General features: G+C 36.8%; 2 protein-coding genes across 2 annotated transcripts in view; one reads left to right on the top strand and one right to left on the bottom strand.

Annotated features, from left to right (window-relative positions):
* The first annotated feature begins 3,644 nt into the window (after positions 1-3,644).
* LOC143919486 (peptide transporter family 1-like) lies at positions 3,645-14,478 on the top strand. Its single transcript, XM_077441842.1, has 14 exons — positions 3,645-3,785; positions 3,859-3,940; positions 5,497-5,638; positions 5,722-5,808; positions 5,886-6,160; positions 6,238-6,320; positions 8,311-8,484; positions 8,767-8,892; positions 9,074-9,196; positions 10,773-11,110; positions 11,178-11,397; positions 13,724-13,810; positions 13,881-14,030; positions 14,105-14,478. The coding sequence occupies exons 1-14, from the start codon at positions 3,738-3,740 to the stop codon at positions 14,270-14,272; spliced, it is 2,103 nt and encodes a 700-aa protein (XP_077297968.1). The 5' UTR covers positions 3,645-3,737; the 3' UTR covers positions 14,273-14,478.
* Positions 14,479-18,355: 3,877 nt separating this feature from the next.
* Positions 18,356-24,947, bottom strand: part of LOC143918625 (uncharacterized) — a 68,381-nt gene continuing 61,789 nt past the window's right edge. Inside the window, exon 2 of the mRNA XM_077440567.1 lies at positions 18,356-18,418. Coding sequence (XP_077296693.1) covers positions 18,356-18,418 — 63 coding nt within the window. The remainder of the gene's footprint in view (positions 18,419-24,947) is intronic.

The raw sequence follows: 24,947 nt of genomic DNA, 5'->3' as shown, positions 1-24,947 counted from the left end.
TTAATAGACTTCTTTTGCTTATTTTATATTGTTGCAAGATATATTAGAGAGTGCAAACACACCATTACAAAACTTGAAATCCTCGGTGGTAGTTATCTAGGGTTTGTTTGGATTAGCTACAATTTTTATGCCTGCTTTCCATTGGGTTTCTAAATAATTCTAGTTGGAAATGTTGGCGAAATTTTCAGCGTGGCCTTCTTTCAATAGAAAAGACGTCAGCACTCAAAGGGTTAAATCGTATATAAATATAAAATACCTACTCATATACATAAGTCTATAAAACATCAAACAATGCATACTTAAGTCTTTTGATACTTTTTACACATTATACAAGCCCACTTTAAAGGTCAATGAAGTCGACCAATAAAGCCCTCTACATGAGGCCACCACCCCAATACAACGAATATAGTCTGAGAGAAACTTTCGTTGGAGAACGAGACGATTGTCCAAAAATATAGCATATACATATATACTGGGAGGTCTGCAGCCCCGCAGTCCATGTGAACAACAAAAATAGCATGCATTTGTACTGTTTTGGGAGGACTGCAGCCCCGCAGCCCATATGGACGAGCCGCTACTGATATATACTACATATATCCAGCAGTATGGCTCGGTGGTTGCGTTTATGTTTAGAACCGAGAGGTTACCGGGTTCCATCCTGTGCTAATCTTGACTACTGCTGGTCAGACTTGGATATTTGTGACTCCAAATCGATCGTTTCCTATCAGAGTTTGCCAATTGATCTGATTTCATTGTTGAAACGGTTCCTCCATCAAATTGGCAAAAACCATCCTACCCGCTATGTCACAAATATTTGAATTTGATTTATGTACAATATGTAAAAAATTATGTACAAGTCTAAATCCATAGATGTCTCTATGGGATAATTAATTATTTAATTAATTTTTAATCTCGTGTTCTTCAGCCTTTTGAAGTACATTGATTTATGTAATAAAAAATGCTGCAATGTTTGTAATTAATTTTCTATGAAGCTGCATTGTGATTTACCTGTTAGGCCTTCCTGGTATATATCTATGTAAAAATGATAATAATCTCAATTATTTTTTTTACTTTCAATAAAATTCACAATTTGACCTAATTGTATACATATGTATATTCCTGCATAGTGATAACTTACAACTGTCGTACTTGACTTGTTGTAAATTTCATTGCATGTAAGTATATATCATAAACATCATAATATTTGAGTTGATTTTGGCTTCTGAATGTAGTACTTACACACATAATGAAAAAATAAAATTCAATAAATATATTTATCTATTTATAAATACACGCTGGGTTCATTACTCGCATAAAAAGCCAATGACAAAACATTATACAGCTAAAGTGTAAGTTATGAAAGGAAAAAAAATATGTTTGTACAATCTCTTACATAAAATAAAATCAACATGATATCTCAGACTGATTAAATTGGTTTAAAATTAACATTTAATGACTGTCTTGTTCGCGTCGAAACAGTCATCTCCCATGACGACAAGCAATTTCATACTAATTCATCAAACTTTTACAAAAACGAACCGGACAAATCATTTAAATCATACACACTAGAATTGAGAATCGATAATATATGTATGTAAATAAAGTATTCCGATTTTAACCAAAACATACACTGCTCACTAATATTTGAACTTAACTTAAAAATCTTGGCACCGCAGGTAAACACTGGTGTGTTTTACTTACATATATATTTTTCCATTGCCTTAGATAAATATAGCCGCTTGTTGGCGTTTAGTCCCTTTCATAATGATGATTTACAATGACTAGTGTTGGATAAACAAATGGAACAGCAACCAAACCGCCATATATCTAATTCAACACACTCACCGTGAACATATTTAAATAGTAGATAATTAAAGTCAACCATTGGGATTATTCTGGGGTAGTTTTCCTGTAAGATTTGGATGTAATTTAAGCTTATTTGAAATTATTTTAAACAAAATTTGCATAATCAATCATTTCACCTTAAATATAAGTGTTTTGCCTAGACAAAGGTGCAAATATTCATATGAGGTTGAATTTGGCCAATTATCCCCTAAAGGAGTAATCCTTAAGTTGAGACCTACTATTTCAATATTTTTTTAAGTTTGAAGAAAAGCTTAGTAAATATAATTTAATCAAAATCGTTGGGCCAGTTACCTACCCCCTCGCGCCCAGAACACTGTACGCTGACCATTACACTACGGTACCGATTGAAAAAATGCTCTAAATAACGTTAATATTCAATAATCGTACAAAACGTATGGGGAACCAATGACAGCCGAGTATTCGGTGCGTAGTCGCGTATCTTCGGCAGTCGTCGGCTGTCACGGATCGAGTGAATCGATTTCGAATGCGATTTCGATTTCGATTCATTTCGTATCTGATTTGATGTTTGACTTCAGCTTGAGCAATGGGGGGTGTACCACTTCGTAATTTCTAATTTGTGTATCAATTCCTTTCCGAAACCACCCGTTTCGATTTCGATTTGCAGTAGCCTCGGGGCGATAGCTCTAGGACGGCGGTGGCCGTCTAGGTGCGATAGCCCCGGGGCGACCGCCTAAGGGCCGGGCCGCATCGTGGACTTGGTTGAGAGCGACCAGACCAATCCATACAGGTAGATGGGATATGCTACACCCTTGTCAACTTGTTTGTCGCACACATTTCCGTACATTTTTTCGTGTCGGCCGACAAAGTTGCACGGTACGGCCCGGCCCTAAGGGCGGCACCCGTCTAGGGGCGGCGGCGGCAGGGGTGTTTCAGTTCCGGATCCCGATTTCTTTTTCAGTTCTAGATCCTGATTCCTTTTTCATGTCCGGTTTTGGATTCCTTTAAGTTCCGGATACCGATCCCTGTTTCAGTACCGATTCCCGATTTCTGTTTTAGTTCCGCTTCCGATTAATTATTACTATACGTATTGTAACTTTATTTTTAATCATGTATCAATTTGTTTCCGAAACCAACAGTTAAAATTTCAACGGGCATAAAACTAGTCATATGTATATAATATCGCTATTCTGTCGTGTGTATCTGAAATAACGCTCGCTGTACTATAGTCGTTTCGATTATACATACATACACATGTACCTCAATTACAACAAAACGTACGAATATAATAACAAAAGAAAAAACTTCTATATATACTATTTGCTACCAATGTTTCCTCTAGGGAAATTAGTCTCTGAGTATTTAGCGCATTGAAATGTATTGAAAATTTACTTAATTAATTAATTTTTCTATTGGTGTTTTATATTGTTTATATGTAGGTAGGTAAGTAGTTTTTACCATTTTTTTCATATTAAACAATTAAATATGAATATTAAATTAAATATATTTAAAATGTATTTGAAAAAAAATCGACCGCATGCGGATCTAAAACAGGACTGACACATTTCTTTTAATTTTTTTTCATTTAATAACTTAATATGCCAACACCCATGCGTTGATATTTCATCGGGTACGACACTAGTTTTAAATAAAGTTAATTGATTTTTATTTTTATTAAATTTCGCATAAGAACAAACAGATTTGAACGTGATCGTATTGTTTTATCATCTCGGTAGCGACCTGCATTAAAATTAAAAGAGCACCATTCGAATGACGCGTTATCACTTCTTTTTTCCATTATTTGATCACATTATCTCGTCATGTACAAAAATATAAGATCAAATTTTCCACCGTAAAATGACTACCTCACGGATCAGTTCTGCCAGATCCATACCGCAGCATCGCTGGCTATAATGTTGAACAAGAAAATGGAAAATGAAGTTGTGCACATTGACTCGAAGGTAAAATAGATTGATAATAATATTAAATTGGTTCTTTTTTATTAAAATAAATAAGTGGATTAATGCGTTTTAGAAATCGGATAAATTTCCCCGGCCTGTTATTTTAATCGTGCTCAATGAATTTTGCGAGAGATTTTCTTACTCGGGAATGCGAGGTTAGTTCACCAGACATTATTTTAAATCACAAACTGTAATAAACTGAGTATGTTTTGATTTTTATTATTATATATACTGAATTGAAATACTACCAGTGGCGGCTCGTCTATATGTGCTGGGGGCCTGCAGCCCTCCCAGTATAGTAAATATGCATGATATTTTTGTCGTTTATATGGGCAACCCTACTAGTTTAGTACATATACATGCTATTTTTGTTTGCATTTGATCACCGGTATGATCAACGAGCTACTACAGCCCGATTCATCTCTGCAGCCCCCCACTGGGAATTCTCACGAGCCGTCACTGAATACTACTGTGTAATAATTATGCTGTGGCAGTGGTGTAGTGCTAAATTTTGAGGTGCCGGTACGCTCGATTTTTCCAATATTTAACCAATATTTTAAGACACATCTGGTGCCTCACATAAAGCCTGGTGGTATCCTTGATCCTGACAGCATTTTTATGCACGACAGCGCTCCTTGTCATCGAGCTTGGGTTAAAGATATTGCAAAAGTGGTAACATTTTTCGAAAAAATTAAAGTTTTATACTATTTTGATTTTTGAAATTTTTATGGCGGGTCGCGTACTGGTCTGTGGGTAATCGTTTCATAAATGAATCTTGCCATAATTTCTTACCTTGCCTTAAAAGTTCTCGTTTGGATATACATATATCATGTAAAATTGAGACTTTGATCATTTGGTACTTTTCTGATATAATAGCGTCACTCCACTTCATGAAAACACTGTAATAAAAAAGCTTCTTAGAGACAACACTACAATCGTTGACCGTGCGATAGTCGTTGGCCAATTGAATTAACAACAACATTACTATCAGTTAGTAGTGAACAAGAGCACCACCGAAGCCACAAAAGGAACTCAGTAACGTCACAGGGTTCTTATTTTTCAACCATGGCCGACGACTGAGGTACATATTTGTCCGATATAAATATGTTCAGTGGCGGCTCGTTTTTAAGGGCAACCGGGGCACCGCGCCTCACATATATTGTTGGCGTCTCGTCAAGAGTCAACAAGTGTTTGTTTATCCCGCTCATCACGCGTTGAGCAGAACCAGTTGGGAATTCAGTTCGGGGCAGTCGTTAATTTGCCGTGGTCCCGTGGTCGCCAGCTTCAGCTTACCTGCTGATCTGACACTTGGGAGTGGTACTGTGTGTAGAGTGTGTAGAATCGAAGCATAGAAAAACGATCCGTATTTCCGTATATAGAAGGTTGCTTTCAGTTGGCTGTGCACATCGAAAGGTTACTCGTCATCTGATGTGCAATTTTTCATTCGTGAAGTCGAGAATTGCGTTTAAAGCAGCCATCCAGTTAATCTGTGGTTCAATCTGTCTGGCGCTTTTCGATCGTTTGCACCAAACCCGAATAATTTATAGCATTTATACATTTTTTCATTAATAAAACCGAATAAATAGCTTGTATGCAAATGATACCTTATCTCTTATGTATTTTAAGCTCAGTTGAAGCAAAATATACGACATGGAAAATTATTTATAATTTTTTTTGTTTTTAATAGATTCTAATTAAAATGTGTTTACAGCATTCCTGGCTTTGTATCTTAGGCAAAAGCTTTTTTACACCGACGATGAAGCAACAGAAGTTTATCACATTTTTACAACCATGGCATATTTTTTCCCAATATGTGGCGCCATATTAGCAGATAGCTACCTCGGGAAGTTCAGGTATATTAAAAAAAAATATATATTTAAAAAATATGAAATGTAAGCAATGATACTAGTATTTTATGTTCCAATTTCGACCACAGAACTATTTTATATTTAATGATGGTGTACGCATGTGGAAACTTTTTATTGGCGATAACGGCCATACCGACGCTAGGAATTCCCGGTAGGTAAGAAAATGTAATATTCATCCGAGATCAATCGACTTATTTAATTCTGAATTGTTGTAAAAGTTTGCTATTTTAAGGGAATTCACAATATTGGGGTTGATGTTGGTATCACTCGGCACAGGTGGGATAAAGCCGTGTGTGTCTGCTTTTGGCGGAGACCAGTTTAAGCTGCCCGAACAGGAGAAACAGCTAACGACGTTCTTCAGCGTATTCTATATCATCATTTGCCTAGGCTCCCTGGTTTCAAAATCTATATCTCCAATACTTCGATCTGAAATACATTGCTTTGGAGACAAGGACTGTTATTCGGTGGCGTTTGGCGCTCCGGGAATATTAATTTTGTCATCGATAGGTAATAGAAATCTTAAATTGCATGATGTATTATTGTTAAATATTCAGAATACTATACGTATGTTTTAATATTTTTAGTGATGTTTGTATGTGCTAAAAAAATGTACATCATTAAAACACCCAAGAGTAACGTTGTTTTAAATGTTATGAAGTGCATTACGGTAAGCCATTTTTACATATTACATACCTCCTTTACGTTTCACTTACGATTACTATTCAGGAAAAAGTTTGTCTCTTATCCGATCGTTTTCATACTTTGCCATATTGCTCATTTTGGTCATCAATATAAGTAAATGGATCCTCCGCCATTACGATGGTGCAAAAATATCGTGTAAGACGCTTTTAAAATATGAATTCCTGAAAAGTGCCTGACGTCTATCCAGTATTTATTAGTTTTAAACATAGATGGCGGTAGTAAAATAAAATTATTGGTATTTTTATTCAAAATAATAATTTTCATTTGTATTTTTGAGTAAATAAATTTTAATAAACAAGCGAAAGTATGGAACATATATGCTTGGAATTATGACATATAATCGAAAATACGTATACATATATAATTAGATCGAATGAAAGTTCTTAAGCTTATGTCTATAGCAAATGGACATGTCGGGGTCTTTGTGATGTTTGTAGTGACATTATATCAAAAACCAAGCCTGATCATAAATGAAAATATATAGTACTAGTGGTTTTACCCGGCTTCGCACGGTATAATATATATATAAAAACTGCTTAAAAATGGCTAATCTACAAATAGTAAACATTATTTTTTTTTTTATAAAATTTACTAGATGAACCCTACATGCGTTGCAATGCCATAATAACGCATGCAACGCATTCGTTCCCGTTCCTGTTCCCTATTCCGTTCCCGTTCTGATTCCCATTCTCGTTCCCGTTCCCATTAGTCGGAAAAACGCAGGCAGCGAACACATTTGCAATTATTGCGTTGCAGTGACACTCATTCCCGTTTTTCCCGTTTCCGTTCCCGTTTGTTCCCGTTTGTTTTCACAGTAATCTTCCCGGACATACATACAACAAATCCTGAAAATTCCATCGTAATCGGTTCAGTAGTTTAGGAGCCTATTCGAGACACACACACACACAGACATTCATTTTTATATACACATATATATATATATATATATATATATATATATATATATATATATATATATATATATATATATATATATATATATATATATATATATATATATATATATATAAGTAGATTAAACCGAAAAAAAGTAATATTTAACGACAGCCAATCAGAAATGAATTAAACACACAACGAATGGTTTTTTATACCTATATATTGAGGAACCGGAACTGAAAAAGAAATCGGGAACTGGAACTGAAACAGGAATCCGGAACCGGAACTGAAAAAATAATTGGGATCCGGAAGTGAAACAGGAATCCGGAACCGGAACTGAAAAAGGAATCCGAATCCAGAACTGAAAAAGGCATCGGAATCGATATCGATATCGTCGTCATAGAAAATTTGATTTGTTTCGATAACGTCACGGATTCTCCCACCCTTACATACATACAAAGTCTCTTTCGAAATTATATATTAGATACGGATTCAAATCATAAATTGATTGGCGGCATACGCTATTCACGTTTATGTACTTATTTATTTTATGACACTTGATAATCAGCTGTGTTTTACGTTGGTTTCCAGAGAAATGTAATATTAATAGAAGTGGCTTTAGGTGTTCTTTTGTTGTCAAGTGACATTATGTCCACGGACAGATCTAAATAATTTTAGCATCAGTCGTATTTGACGCTTGGTGCTCGACGTATGTCCGATAAAAACTTCTCTGTTCGTTTATATTACTCGCAAGATGGGCAAGCATCGGTAAAAATTGCACAATACATTCAAAAACACACAATAAACGAAATGGGATACATTTTTATAAGTAAATTGATCCGATTGTATTCCGTGCGATGTAGCGTATTTATAGAGACGTACTGCGTAAAATCGACAACAATTATTTATTCGTAAGGGCCCCTCTATTCTTATTACATCTCTCTGTTGGTTTCGAACAGCATCTTCGATTATGAATAAAGAAATTACTCGAACCTATTACCTGTAAATATCTGTAAAACAGTAGCGGTATCTCAAAATATTTGTGATTTTACTTTCAGAGAGCTATAAAAAATAAATTTGCTTCAAAAAATAGTGAAAAAAAGAAAAATCATTGGTTGGATTATGCAAAAGACACATACGACGATGTTCTCATAAATGAAACCAAACAAGTTTTGAGAATATTCATTCTCTTCATGCCACTTGCTGTTTATTGGTCCCTTCTAGATCAATTGGTAAATTAAATAACTTTTTTAACATACTAGTACTATGGGAGATATCCTAATAATTAATCTGATCTACATATAGTAGTTGGTCAATTGGATTTTAAAGTTGAAAAACAACATCAACAGAAACTTTATGTGTCCTCAAAGGTAGCCTTACACGCTACTAATATCATACAAGTGTCCAACTACTGTATTGCATCTCTCTCCTATAGATTGTGAATGTCTAATTTGAGACTGTTACGGGAAAGATATGCTCTAAGAGTATTACTTTTTAATTCGTTTGGATTTCAGGGTTCACGCTGGACGCTTCAAGCGACGAAAATGGACGGTAATTTTGGATTGTTCACGGCGAAACCAGACCAAATGCAAGTCATGTCGCCTGTTTTGGTGATATTGTTCGTGGCGTTGTTCAAAAAGGTTATTTCAATCTCATTGTGATTAAATGGTATGTGTTATAAGTAGTGAACGAAAATTAAATATGAATTGCAAACAAAAGAAAAGAAATTCCAATGAAACATACGCATAAAATAAAAATACCAACATTGAAAATAACAGATCTCATATTTTATATTAACTGGTGTCTTCGTTAAAATTTTAGGGACTCTATCCATGTCTGGAAAAGTGCGGTATTGAGTTCAATTCACTCCATAAGTTGATTGTTGGAAGTTTACTTGCCGGCGTTGCTTTTATATGTTCCGGCTGTTTGGAAATGAATTTAGAGGTATTTATCAATCCATAATTAATTTTAAAAATGTACACTCTCATAAAGGTCTGTTCATACCTATCCAGCACGGCCCGTATCCTGCAGGTGTCATGCAAGTGCGGATAGTATTCTTTGGTACATTCTATATGGACGCGCATGAATACGTAAATGCGCATGCGCGAATGGAGTATGAATACGTCCATATAATGTACCAAAGAATACTATCCACACTTGCATGACACCTGCATGATACGGGTCGTGCTGGATAGATATAAACAGACCTTTAAGTGTTTACAACGTAAGTAGACATATGTAAGTAGACACTTCTATACAACGTAAGCATGTTAGACATTTTAAATTGAAAGTGAAAATAGATTTACTAAATCACATGCTATGTACTTACTCGCAGTGTCATAGTTAAATGTACAAATGTGTGCAACGCACACAGGCTGTTGAAATGTAAAAGCGGCCGTAAGAAATGAGAGCCGAAAAAGTTATATATTCCTTAATAAATTCGAAACAAGACATTATAGGGGACGACCGAATGAGACGACTGACATGTTGATGCACGTGCTTTTAGTATGGAAGCCGAAGGCGGAGTGCGGTAGCGACTCTGAACACGGGCGAGTTGGTCCCAACTCGCAGAAAGGTGACCGAACTCGACCATGTCATATAGCGAGCCGCCACAACATCGTACTTTTTAAAGTGCATTTAGGTTGTCTTGTTGTATACTTGTGGATTGTTGCAAGTAACAACTTAATACTAGAGGTAGGAGTAGAAGCGTGCCGTTTATTGTTCAATTGTTGTAAATCCTTTGTAAAAAAGGTGAGGCAAACCTTTAACAATGCATTTACAACATTTGAATAATATACAGCCCGCTCTGGGTCCGGGCTTTACTTATAACACATCGGATTCGGGGAAATAACGGGATAGCAGGTATAGCTTAGAGCTAGATCTTTTATGTTCTATTATATTTGCGACTGCCAGATATATTTCTTCGAGGATGTTGAGTATTGGTTGGTCATCGAAAGAACAATGTCCAATGAACAATGTGGGATTGGGGGTAAAAATATTACATTTTCATGAAAAAGTCCCTTCTCTCTTGTCGTCTGCTCCTGTTCAGAACTAAACGTTTTGATTTTTGCCTGTTTTTCTGGTTAATTTTTATTGTGATTAAATTTTTCAATACTATATTTCACAAGGTAAGATTTTTGTACTACTCGCGTGCACTTAATTTTTTTTATTAATATGATTTATACAAATGCTGTCAAAATTAAAGAGCGGCTGATTTAAGTTTGCACACAGGCAGCCGAACTCCTAGGCGCGGCCCTGTATCCACAAGTAATTTACTCGACTCAAATATCAACCCTGAAGTAATATTACAAAAAAATAGAACAATTTAAGGGCAGTTGAACGATTGAACTTGTATGCGTGCTGAAGCTCAATCTTCAAGCTTTTACTTCAAACTTCTCAACTTCAAACTTTCCACAATATAGCAGTCTTTTAAGATGTTTCTCATGAAAAACAGCAATAACAAAATAACTGAAGTTTCAAATGTTTCTGATCTCTTCGAACAATATAATTTAATTTTCAGAAAACCTATCCCATACTGCCATCAACAGAATTTGGCCAATTGAGAATATTTAACGGATACGATTGTGACTTGGAGTACAGTAATCGTTGGACTAACGAGAGCTTCAAAATAGCTCCCCTGGATTTTTATGTGAACAAATTTATCAGTGTAGAAGGAAACCGAAGCTTGATGTACGACAAGATCATAAGTTGCCAAAACTCGACGACAAATTCAATAGAACAAATAACTATAGAAGAAAAAAAAGCCATATCATATTTTCACAGCGACTTCGATGAAGGTAAACCGACAAGATATGAAGACAATATTGCAAAATCTAGATCAGGATATCCTCACATAAGGCATGACTGCAATTGAGATTCCATAAGTTAGAGATATTATGTACATTCTAATTGTTTACTTTTGCAGGATTTTGGCAAACGTAGACAAATCTGATTTGAATATATCCTTGTATAATATACGGAGACAACAATTGGAAGTGGTGACTAATGCAACGGTGACAAAATTATTTGAAGTTTTCTCAGGAGGGTACGATCTATATGTCAATTCGCAACACGTGCCATTGGAAATCGATTTAAATATTGGCGGAGTCTATACTCTGATGATTCTAAAGGAAAATTATACTTTTGTAAGTATTTGATTTCATCGATACTCCTTTAATTAGCAACAAGCAGACGGTACTGACTAATTCCAATCGGTAATAAGATAAAAGTTGATTTTCTCCCGAGATAAAAGTTGAGTAAAGATCTGACGCACTATACGGCCGTCGACTGCTGCAGCACGACACAACACGGCAAAGTTGATACAAAAGGCAACTCTGTCGCATGACGCGTAGTGCGTTATATCTCATACAATTTCATACAAACAATATTTGGCCGCACACTGCCGTTCGTGTCGCAGACGCATAGTGCGGTCAGACCTTAAGTTGAGATTGTTATTCTGGCCGTTAAGTAAATCAAAGGGTATCCCTTTACTTAGCAGAAAGACCGGCTAAAATAACTCCCTTATTGCGATATATTGATAAGCCAACGCTAACCAATAGTGTAAAGATCTGACCGCACTGTACGACAACCGAACGATCCGATACTTCACAACAGTACGCGACCAAATATTGTTTGTATGAAATTGTATGAGACATATCGCACTGCGCGACAGTCGCATGACGTAGAACGACACCTTGCGTCAAAGTTGACTTTTCGACCAACTTTGACGCAAGGTGTCGCTGAGTGGGGGGTTGCCTTGCGACAATTATTTTCCTTCTTCATATCGTGACTTTGAAATGGCATGTAGCCATAATCTTTTGGGTTTTCTCGATTGTTCTTCCTCCTCGCATATCAAAGATACTATAATAGCGTCCGTTTCATCCATTTTGCTCCGAGTATCGAACGAATGGTTGACATAATCTGTCGTTCAAGTGCGGTTTACCTAATATTGTCGCACACTGTTGTGAAGTGTCGGATCGCTCGGTTGTCGTATAGTGCGGTCAGACCTTAACAGTGAACTTAAGCTATAAAAATGTGTGTGGGCAGGGATTGATATGTTGACCAGTGTCCTGCCTTTCGAAACAAGGTTGTGTTTGACGGAAGTATTATTTTTATTGTTCAGTTATTACAATTTTTGATTTTATACTGTGTACTCGAGGAGAAGGAACTAGTTGCTCTGCTTCTGGTGGAGTGGCTGAATGAACTGTCCGTTGAGCCCACTGTGCGGGTTTATATATTGTAGTCCGATGCGTGGCCGTGTGCAGACGTCTTTATCTGGAGGTCGCGTGTTGCAGCTGCACGTAGGGGTCAACGTCTAGACGTCGTTTGCAGCTGTGTGATGACTAGAGATAGGATAGTCACAGAGCTATCCATTGTTCCATTGTTGTAAATCCTTTGTAAAAAAGGTTCGGCAAACCTTTAACAATGCATTTACAACCTTTGAACAATACACGGCACCTTCTGGGTCCGGTGACTAGTGATGAAATCAGCGTCTGGACGTCGTTTGTACATCTGCATGGTGACATCAGCGTCTGGAGCTGGTGCTTAGGTTAATATACAATACGCGAACGCGGCCGTATGCAAAAATGTCGGTAGCGTTGCAGATGTGTAGGCGGGGGTAGTGGATGTTGACCGTATCCCGGCCTAACGAAACACGGTTGTGTTTTGTTGGAATAAATTGTTTTTATTATATAGTTAGGGTATACAGGTGTATAAAAGATTATGTTGATGAAGCGGGTATGTTTTGGAAGTTCTCGAAGCGGCTGGATTCGGCTGTGTTCTGGAGCGGTTCTTCCATGTTAGTTGTTGCAGGTTGAGTGAGTCTGGCTCTGTTGGTGGTCGGCTGCTTCTAGCTGACTGGTTGTTAGTATAGCATGGTCTGCCGCTGTGTGTTGACTGATGTTGATCCCGCTGTGCGGGTTTATACAGTACTCCGCTATATGCGGCTCGTGTGCAAGGGATGCAAGGAATGTGGTTCGTTCCGTTTGATTTGTTAGGGTGGAACATTCTCGAACATTCCGTTTGATTTGTTAGGGTGGATTCCTACAGATGTATCTCAGGTTTGTGAGATGAACTATGAACTATTAGCGTCTAGACGTCGTTTGTTTTTCAGCTGAAACGTGGATCGTGTTTCGAGTTCCGGATCGTTTCATGCGTGATACTTGCAGTCGACGTTCCGCTTGAATTGTTTGTTGGTGTTTCGTGGCGTCTAGACGTCGTTTTTATTACAGTTGCGAGATGACATCAGCGCTTAGACGTCGGATATAGTTCAATTATAATGTTTTTCTACATGTGTATAGGCACGTACAGATATATGTATCACTTATTAGTTGAAATATCAGCGGAGCTTATCAACCACGTAAGACGGGGTTGTCATTTTGGCTAGTACCATCTCCTAGTTGCTAAACAGAGAAGTACCAATCTTCTAAAAATCGTTTAATATGACTATATAATGCGTGTAATTTTTGACAGAATGCCAATTTGATAGCGGTAACAAAACCCAATTCGGTGTCTATGCTTTGGTTAGGACCACAACTTGTCATCATTTCTGCTTCAGAGGTATGGAATTTTTTTTCACAAAATTATTTAAGATTTGGAGGATGACCAGTGTTTGAAAATTATACTGCAGGTTCTCTTTGCCATCACCGGAATGGAATTTGCATTCAAAGAAGCTCCGGAAAGTATGAAATCAGTATTACAAGCGTATTGGTATCTGGTTGAAGCAGTAGGGAATATAATAATCATTTTAGTAACGAGACTAGGATCTGGTTATCGTCAAGTATGTGACTGAAATCAAATATTAAATATAACCTAAGTAGTGTATAATATTTTTGATAATTTGTGATATTTCAGGTGACACAATTTTTCTTCTTCGCCTTCTTAGTATTTTTGGCGACCATATTGTTTTATTTTTTGACGAAACGGCACGAAAGGCTGAAAGCAAACGACGCGAAATACAATGGTGGGCCGATTCGTTATGAATTAGTAATGCAAAATGACAAAATACAAAACCAATTATAGTTGTAAAATATGTAGTGGTGTAAATAAATAAAGATTGTTTAATTTAAGCGTAGACGTAAGAGCTTTGGTGGATACGTCAAAAGTAGACGTATTGTAAATTTATTGATGCTAATTTAATGTGTGCTTGTTTGTACATATAATACAAAATAAATATCGTATTTAATGTGACGTATATTTTTCTCAATGTGACTACATGTTTAATCTATATATCTTTGCATATATGTATTTACCCCCCCCCCCTATAATGTCACAAATTCGCTGTGACGATTGGAAAAGGCATTCCATCATCCCATCTCCCTCTCCCATAAGTATACGAATGCGTACACCAGGCCACTAGTATAATAGAAAAATGCATGCACTCTTTGCATAGATGTTCTTTTTTACCTATAAAACATTTTTAGATACGCCGTAATGGTGCAAAAAAATTATTCAAAGTAATTCGCAGCAATTTAGGAAAAAACCGATTAATCAAGTCGAAAATCAGTCAAATGGAGATTATACATATATATATATATATATTTTTTTTTTTTGTAAGACTGGTGTGACACTTTTGGGCAACCAGTCATTATTATTATATTATTGTTATTATTATTATAAAAATAATAAATATCAAAAAAATTAAATGGTTAAGTCGACATTTACCTTTCCAAAAGTTATACATATATGAAAATTTAAAAAATTATAGAAAAAATAAAATGAAATATGAACAATCAAATATGAGAACACATTTAAGATCTCAAATTAAATAACTCCTCAACCAGATCAGCATATTTTAGATTGAACAAATCCAAGTTAACAGAAATCTGGTTGAGGAGCTGGATGCCCCGAGCAACAGGCGACGGAAATATCAAATTAGTACGTGCTCTAGGAGAAGAGAACAATCTGCGGCATCTAATGTACCCGAGTTGGCTGGGGACATTGAATCTCAATTGATGGGCTGAAAACCAGACTGGTACAATGACATTTAAAAAAAAGCTGGTTTAAGTGCTAAAATAATAGCATTTCATATATGCTGTTATTTTAGCACTTAAACCAGATTTTTTTTAAATGTCACTTGTACCAGTCTGGTTTTCAGCCCGTCAATTATGCCAGAATTTGAGGATTTCTCACCAAACCAACCAGTAATCTATAAAAATGTTTCCCTACGCCGTGACTCGAGGGAATTATAACCTAGTGCTCCTAGTTAGATAGATCCAAGGATAGCGACCTTAAACCATCATGTAGGTATATATGAGAAACCTTCTCTGTACTTTCTCGATTCTCAAACAATAGACCCTATCACTAGGGCTCCATATAATAGAAGAAAACTCAATAATACTTCGTACTAGCGAAATATATATTTATTTTATTACATCAAGTAAAAAGTGAGGATGCAGTGGCGTAATGATACCCCGGGCGCACTAGTTTTCGGGGCGCCGCGAAGGCAAAATATCAATTTATCATATTTTGTAGTATAGGACGGGTTAAAGGCTTCGACCGTTTCCCGACCGATGGAAACTCAGTTGAGTTTGAAAGAGGATCGTTTATTTTTGTTCAATTGTTACAATGGTTATTCTATGTACGAAGAGGTTGAGCTTCGGAGAAGTGAGCTGGTTGAACTCCAGAGGTCCACTCTGGTGTTGGGAGCTGGTGCGTCGCTTTATATACGCTCTGGCTTGAAGCGTGCCGCGTGCAGATGCTTTATCTTCGTTTCCAGGACACGTGTCTTGGGGACACATGTTGACCTATTTTCGAGGCGCGTGCTTTATAGCTGTGGGGGCAGTGCCAGGACGTCGTTCGTTTAAGAATGTGGTTTTCGAGGCACGTGTTTTCGGTACACGTTTGTTACAGTTTCCTGATGACATCACTGTTGGGTTTAGTTCGTTTTACGATCGAGCGATGAACTCTTTCTTCTGGAATGGTCGAGGGGAACGTAGCCCTTGAGTTATGCATGTTTTTACAGGATCGATGATTATATCACTGGTTTTGATTCGTAAGAGCACAAGTTGTGCTAGATTCCTATAGTAGTAACTTAAGTTCATTTAGAAAAGTACAATGTCATCCAAAAACAATAATGTTTATGACTGTTCTTCGCAATCCGTCGCTCAAACATCATTATATGTAATGTCGAAAGATATAAAATAACGCGTTATCATTTATTTTTTTCACTATTTGATCACATTATCTCATTATGCACGAAAATGTAATATTAAATTTTCCAGAGTAACTGAACAGTTGTATAAGATCTGTACTGTAGTATTGTCGATTATAATGTTTCACAAGAAAGTGGAAAATGAAGTTGTACACATCGAATCAAAGGTACTCATTTGCTATTACTTAAAGGTAAAAAGTTTCTTACTTATTAAAATAATGAAAGTGAATTATGCATTTTTAGAAATCTGATAAATTTCCTCGGTCTGTTGTTTTAATCGTGCTCAATGAATTTTGCGAGAGGTTTTCTTACTCGGTATTGCGAGGTTAGTTCGTCGTACATTATTTTAAATCACACAACAATATTCCTAATTACGAGTTTATATATTTTCTAACATAATGAAAAAATTAATCTGGGACTGTTCATCAAAGGACAATTCGTACATGTACTGTTTATCAAGGACCTTCTAACAAAAGAACTATTCATACACAGACAATATTTGATGTAATGTAATTCCGTAATTTTACTTATATAAGTTAATAAAAATTTACGTCATGTGGATTCAAAGTAGTGTTGGCGGATCAGATGAGTACCAATCTTATTCCGGAAAACAATTAAAATTATATAAATCATTTTTAAAATTATATAAAGCTTTTTAGCTTTCACCGAATAAATAATAATATATATAAAAACGGACGCAATGTATGTGGGTATGTGGCAGACGCGCCAATCAGTATCAAGTGGTCGAGGAGACGCGGGGAAGTGGGAGGGGGGTTGAAGCATTTGACATGTGCAACGTCAGGCCAAGCGACGGGAGCGTACACACACACACATTTAATCATCATTTCGAACGGGTGAACGGGTTGAATCGCTGAGCGTGTAATGCACGTATTCACATTTTTGCGATTAATACGTGTGCGTGCGCGCCTATAAACTACCTTACAATATATTTATATCATCATCATCATCAATAAACAACAGCCATTCGCCATCCACTGCTGGATGAAGGCCTCTCCAACGCGCTTCCACTCGTCTCTGTTTTGCGCAACTCTCATTCATCTCACCCCACACATTTTCCTAATTTCGTCTACTCATCTTCCCTGCGGCCTTCCTTTTACCCTTTTGCATTATCTCGGGTACCATTCAAGCACTTATTTTGTTCACCTTTCGTCCATTCTTCTATCCACGTGGCCCGCCCATTGCCATTTCAATATCTTTACTCTATCCACTATCCTTGAAATATGTACTTCTCACCCACGTGTTCCGCTTCCTATCTTTCCTCGTTATGCAAAGCATACAGCGTTCCATGCTTCTTTGAGTACATTGGACATTGTGCAGAATCTTGGCGTTCAGTGTCCAAGTTTCACATCCATACGTCATCACTAGCAAAACTTATTGATCGAAGATCTTTTTCTTCAGGCAGAGGGGCATTTTTGATTTAAAAACAACTCATTCGTCCGACTGCACTCATTCGTCCGGCTGCACTCCTTCCTAATTTCATACGTCTCTTTATCTCTTCATCTTTACTACCGGACATGTCAATTATTTGACCTAAATATAAATAATTATTTACTAATTCTACTGGTTTATCATCTAATGACATGCTATCAGACATGCAATAACTATTGAACATTAGTTTGGGCTTATCTACGTTAATTTTTAATCCTACTTTTCTCCCTTCCCTGTCCAGGTGTGTAAGTCTGTAAAGAAGGTCAGATAATATATAAATTTATTTTAATTCGTGTATCAAATCCTTTCCGAAACCACCTGTTGAAATCAACGGGCACGATATGAGTATCTAAATAATTGCTTATCTATTGTTTATTTTGAGCTCAGTATAAGGAAAAAATGATTTTTTTTGTTTTCAAAACTAATTAAAATATGTTTGCAGCATTTTTGGATTTGTATCTTAGAGAAAAGCTTTTTTACACGGACGATGAAGCTACCGAAGTCTACCATATTTTCTCAACCTTTTCATATTTTTTCCCAATATTCGGAGCCATACTAGCAGATAGCTACCTTGGGAAATACAAGTATATAAATTAATAAAATAAAATATAAGCAATGATTATATTCAGTGGCGGACTGGGACTGAAATCAGTGCATGCCAGGAGACAAAGGGCCCCCCCCCAGGGTTAAAAAAATTTGTCGTCCCCCCCCCCCTCATATAACAAAATTTTCTTCTTTCCACCACGTCAGGGACGTCATTTCAGCTTTTTCTTGGGGGGGGGCAGGCAAAGATTGGTCAAATTGAATTTTAATTCAAAAAATCTTTTTTATATCGGAAAAAAAATGGAAAATATTCTTTGCATACACCTTATTGAGTTATAAAATATGAAAAAAATAAGCTTATTTTTAAAAAAGTATTTATAAAAAAATATTATGAAAAGAGAAAAAAGAAAAATTTTTTCCACAAATCTTCACATGGTCAAGATTAATCGACCATCAAACTGAGTCATCAAAAGACAATCAATTAACGTAATTTCTACCAACTGCCTTTTCACTTTATCTATGTACATGTACGTAATAACAATAGATAAAGTTTTGTTTTGTTTCTCTTCAAAGCACAAAATCTAACCCAACCTAACCTAACCATCACCGAAATCAAAGAATTGGACATTGCCAAAATATTCACAAAAGTGCTAACCTCACCAAAGCTAACCCAACCTAACCTAACCATCACAGAAATCAAAGAATTCGACATTGCAAAAATATCCACAAAACGTGTTAACCTCACCAAACCTTACCCAACCTAACCTAACCATCACAGAAATCAAAGAATTGGACATTGCAAAAATATATACAAAACGTGCTAACTTCACGAAACCTAACCCAACCTAACCTAACCATCACCGAAATCAATGAATTCGACATTACAAAAATATACACAAAACGTGCTAACCTCAGTAAACCTAACCCAACTTAACCTAACCATCACCGAAATCAAAGAATTCGACATTGCCAAAATATTCACAAAAGTGCTAACCTCACCAAACCTAACCCAACCTAACCTAACCATCACAGAAATCAAAGAATTGGACATTGCAAAAATATACACAAAACGTGCTAACTTCACGAAACCTAACCCAACCTAACCTAACCATCACCGAAATCAATGAATTCGACATTGCAAAAATATACACAAAACGTGATTACCTCACCAAACCTACCCCAACTTAACCTAACCATCACCGAAATGAAAGAATTGGTCATTTCAAAAATATAAACAAATCATGCTAGCTTCACGAAACCTAACCCAACCTAACCTAACCATCACCGAGTCAATGAATTCGACATTACAAAAATATACACAAAACGTGCTAACCTCACTAAACCTAACCCACCTAACCTAACCATCACAGAAATCAAAGAAGTGGACATTGCAAAAATATACACAAAACGTGCTAACTTCACGAAACCTAACCCAACCTAATCTAACCATCAACGAAATGAAAGAATTGGTCATTGCACAAATATATACAAATCGTGCTAGCTTCACGAAACCTAACCCAACCTAACCTACCCATCACCGAAATCAATGAATTCGACATTGCAAAAATATACACAAAACGTGCTTACCTCACCAAACCTAACCCAACCTAACCTAACCTTCACCGAAATCAAACAATTCGGCATTGCCAATATATCCACAAAACGTGTTAACCTCACAAAACCTAACCCAACTTAACCTAACCATCACCAAAATCAAAGAATTCGACATTGCAAAAATATCCACAAAACGTGTTAACCTCACCAAACCTTACCCAACCTAACCTAACCATCACAGAAATCAAAGAATTGGACATTGCAAAAATATACACAAAACGTGCTAACTTCACGAAACCTAACCCAACCTAATCTAACCATCAACGAAATGAAAGAATTGGTCATTGCACAAATATATACAAATCGTGCTAGCTTCACGAAACCTAACCCAACCTAACCTACCCATCACCGAAATCAATGAATTCGACATTGCAAAAATATACACAAAACGTGCTTACCTCACCAAACCTAACCCAACCTAACCTAACCTTCACCGAAATCAAACAATTCGGCATTGCCAATATATCCACAAAACGTGTTAACCTCACAAAACCTAACCCAACTTAACCTAACCATCACCAAAATCAAAGAATTCGACATTGCAAAAATATCCACAAAACGTGTTAACCTCACCAAACCTTACCCAACCTAACCTAACCATCACAGAAATCAAAGAATTGGACATTGCAAAAATATACACAAAACGTGCTAACTTCACGAAACCTTACCCAACCTAACCTAACCATCACCAAAAATCAATGAATTTGACATTAAAAAAATATACACAAAACGAGCTTTCCTCACTAAACCTAACCCAACCTAACCTAACCATCACCGAAATGAAAGAATTAATCATTGCAAAAATATAAACAAATCATGCTAGCTTCACGAAACCTAACCCAACCTTAACTTACCATCACCGAAATCAATGAATTCGACATTGCCAAAATATCCACAAAACGTGCTAACCTCACAAAACCTAACCCAACCTAACCTAACAATCACCGAAATCAAAGAATTCGACATTGCCAAAATATCCACAAAAGGTGCTACCCTCACCAAACCTTACCCAACCTAACCTAACCATCACCGAAATCAAAGAAATCGACATTGCCAAAATATCCACAAAACGTGCTAACCTCACAAAACCTAACCCAACCTAACCTAACTATCACCGAAAGCGACGAATTGGACATTGCAAAAAAATACACAAATCGTGCTAACTTCACGAAACCTAACCTAACCTAACCTAACCATCACCGAAATAAAAGAATTGGACATTGCAAAAATATACACAAAACGTGCTAACCTCACTAAACCTTACCCAACTTAACCTAAACATCTCCGAAATCAAAGAATTCGACATTGCCAAAATATCCACAAAACATGCTAACCTCACAAAACCTAACCCAACCTAACCTAACCATCACCGACATCAATGAATTCGACATTGCAGAAACATACAAAAAACGTGCTTACCTCACCAAACCTAACCCACCTAACCTAACCATCACCGAAATCAAAGAATTCGACATTGCCAAAATATCCACAAAACGTGCTACCCTCACCAAACCTAACCCAACGTAAACTAACCATCACCGAAATCAAAAAATTCGACATTGCCAAACTATCCAGAAAACGTGCTCACCTCACCAAACCTAACCCAACCTAACCTAACCATCACCGAAATGAAAGAATTGGACATTGCAAAAATATACACAAATCGTGCTAGCTTCACGACACCTAACCCAACCTAACCTAACCATCACGGAAATCAATGAATTCGACATTGCAAAAATATAAACAAAACGTGCTTACCTCACCAAACCTAACCCAACCTAACCTAAACATCACCGAAATCAAAGAATTCGACATTGCCAAAATATCCACAAAACAAGCTAACTTCACAAAACCTAGCCCAACCTAACCTAACCATCACCGAAATAAAAGAATTGGACATTGCAAAAATATACACAAAACGTGCTAACCTCACTAAACCTTACCCAACTTAACCTAAACATCACCTAAATCAAAGAATTCGACATTGCCAAAATATACACAAAACGTGCTAACCTCACAAAACCTAACCCAACCTAACCTAACTATCACCGAAATCAACGAATTGGACATTGCAAAAATATACACAAATCGTGCTAGCTTCACGAAACCTAACCCAACCTAACCTAACCATCACCGAAAGCAATGAATTCGACATTACAAAAATACACACAAAACGTGCTAAACTCACTAAACCTAACCCAACTTAACCTAACCATCACCGAAATAAAAGAATTCGACATTGCCAAAATATCCACAAAAGTGCTAACCACACCAAACCTAACCCAACCTAACCTTACCATCACCGAAATAAATAAATTCGACATTGCAAAAACATACAAAAAAAGTGCTTACCACACCAAACCTAACCCAACCTAACCTTACCATCACCGAAATAAATGAATTCGACATTGCAGAAACATACAAAAAACGTGCTTACCTCACCAAACCTAATCCACCTAACCTAACCATCACCGAAATCAAAGAATTCGACATTGCCAAAATATCCACAAAACGTGCTCACCTCACCAAACCTAACCTAACCTAACCTTTCCATCACCGAAATGAAAGAATATGACATTGCAAAAATATACACAAATCGTGCTAGTTTCACGAAACAAAACCAAACCTAACCTAACCATCACCGAAATGAAAGAATTGGACATTGCAAAAATATACACAAAACGAGCTAACCTCACTGGACCTAACCCAACTTAACCTAACCATCACCGAAATCAAAGATTTCGACAATGCCAAAATATCCACAAAACGTGCTTACCTCACCAAACCTAACCCAACCTAACCTAACTATCACCGAAATCAACGAATTGGACATTGCAAAAATATACACAAATCGTGCTAGCTTCACGAAACCTAACCCAACCTAACCTAACCATCACCGAAAGCAATGAATTCGACATTACAAAAACATACAAAAAACGTGCTTACCTCACCAAACCTAACCCACCTAACCTAACCATCACCGAAATCAAACAAATCGACATTGCCAAAATATCCACAAAAGTGCGAACCTCACCAAACCTAACCCAACCTTACCTAACCATCACCGAAATGAAAAAATTCGACATTTCCAAAATATCCACAAATCGTGCTAGCTTCACAAAACCTAACCCAACCTAACCTAACCATCAACGAAATCAATGAATTCGACATTGCAAAAATATACACAAAACGTGCTAACCTCACCAAACCTAACCCAACCTAACCTAACATTCACCGAAATCAAAGAATTCGACATTGCCAAAATATCCACAAAACATGCTAACCTCACAAAACCTAACCCAACCTAACCTAACCATCACCGACATCAATGAATTCGACATTGCAAAAATATACACGAAACGTGCTTACCTCACCAAACCTAACCCAACCTAACCTAACCATCACCGAAATCAAGGAATTGGACATTGCCAAAATATCCACAAAACGTGCTTACCTCACAAAACCTAACCCAACCTAACCTAACCATCACCGAAAGCAATGAATTCGACATTACAAAAATACACACAAAACGTGCTAAACTCACTAAACCTATCCCAACTTAACCTAACCATCACCGAAATAAAAGAATTCGACATTGCCAAAATATCCACAAAAGTGCTAACCACACCAAACCTAACCCAACCTAACCTTAGCATCACCGAAATAAATAAATTCGACATTGCAAAAACATACAAAAAAAGTGCTAACCACACCAAACCTAACCCAACCTAACCTTACCATCACCGAAATAAATGAATTCGACATTGCAGAAACATACAAAAAACGTGCTTACATCACCAAACCTAACCCACCTAACCTAACCATCACCGAAATCAAAGAATTCGACATTGCCAAAATATCCACAAAACGTGCTCACCTCACCAAACCTAACCTAACCTAACCTTTCCATCACCGAAATGAAAGAATAGGACATTGCAAAAATATACACAAATCGTGCTAGTTTATCGAAACAAAACCAAACCTAACCTAACCATCACCGAAATGAAAGAATTGGACATTGCAAAAATATACACAAAACGAGCTAACCTCACTGGACCTAACCCAACTTAACCTAACCATCACCGAAATCAAAGATTTCGACAATGCCAAAATATCCACAAAACGTGCTTACCTCACCAAACCTAACCCAACCTAACCTAACTATCACCGAAATCAACGAATTGGACATTGCAAAAATATACACAAATCGTGCTAGCTTCACGAAACCTAACCCAACCTAACCTTACCATCACCGAAAGCAATGAATTCGACATTACAAAAACATACACAAAACGTGCTAACCTCACTAAACCTAACCCACCTAACCTAACCATCACCGAAAACAAAGAATTAGACATTGCAAAAATATACACAAAACGTGCTAACCTCACTGAACCTAACCCAACTTAACCTAACCATCACCGAAATCAAAGAATTCGACATTGCCAAAATATCCACAAAAGTGCTAACCACACCAAACCTAACCCAACCTAACCTAACCATCACCGAAATGAAAAAATTCGACATTGCCAAAATATCCACAAATCGTGCTAGCTTCACAAAACCTAACCCAACTTAACCTAACCATCACCAAAATCAAAGAATTCAACATTGCCAAAATATCCACAAAACGTGCTTACCTCGCCAAACCTAACCCAACCTAACCTAACATTCACCGAAATCAAAGAATTCGACATTGCCAAAATATCCACAAAACATGCTAACCTCACAAAACCTAACCCAACCTAACCTAACCATCACCAAAATCAATGAGTTCGACATTGCAAAAATAAACACGAAACGTGCTTACCTCACCAAACCTAACCCAACCTAACCTAACCATCACCGAAATCAAAGAATTAGACATTGCAAAAATATACACAAAACGTGCTAACCTCACTGAACCTAACCCAACTTAACCTAACCATCACCGAAATC

This window comes from Arctopsyche grandis, chromosome 11, assembly GCF_051622035.1.
Source record: "Arctopsyche grandis isolate Sample6627 chromosome 11, ASM5162203v2, whole genome shotgun sequence".
Lineage (NCBI taxonomy): Eukaryota > Metazoa > Arthropoda > Insecta > Trichoptera > Hydropsychidae > Arctopsyche > Arctopsyche grandis.
Note: the sequence above shows the minus strand (reverse complement) of the source record. Positions and strands in the feature narration are given on the sequence as shown.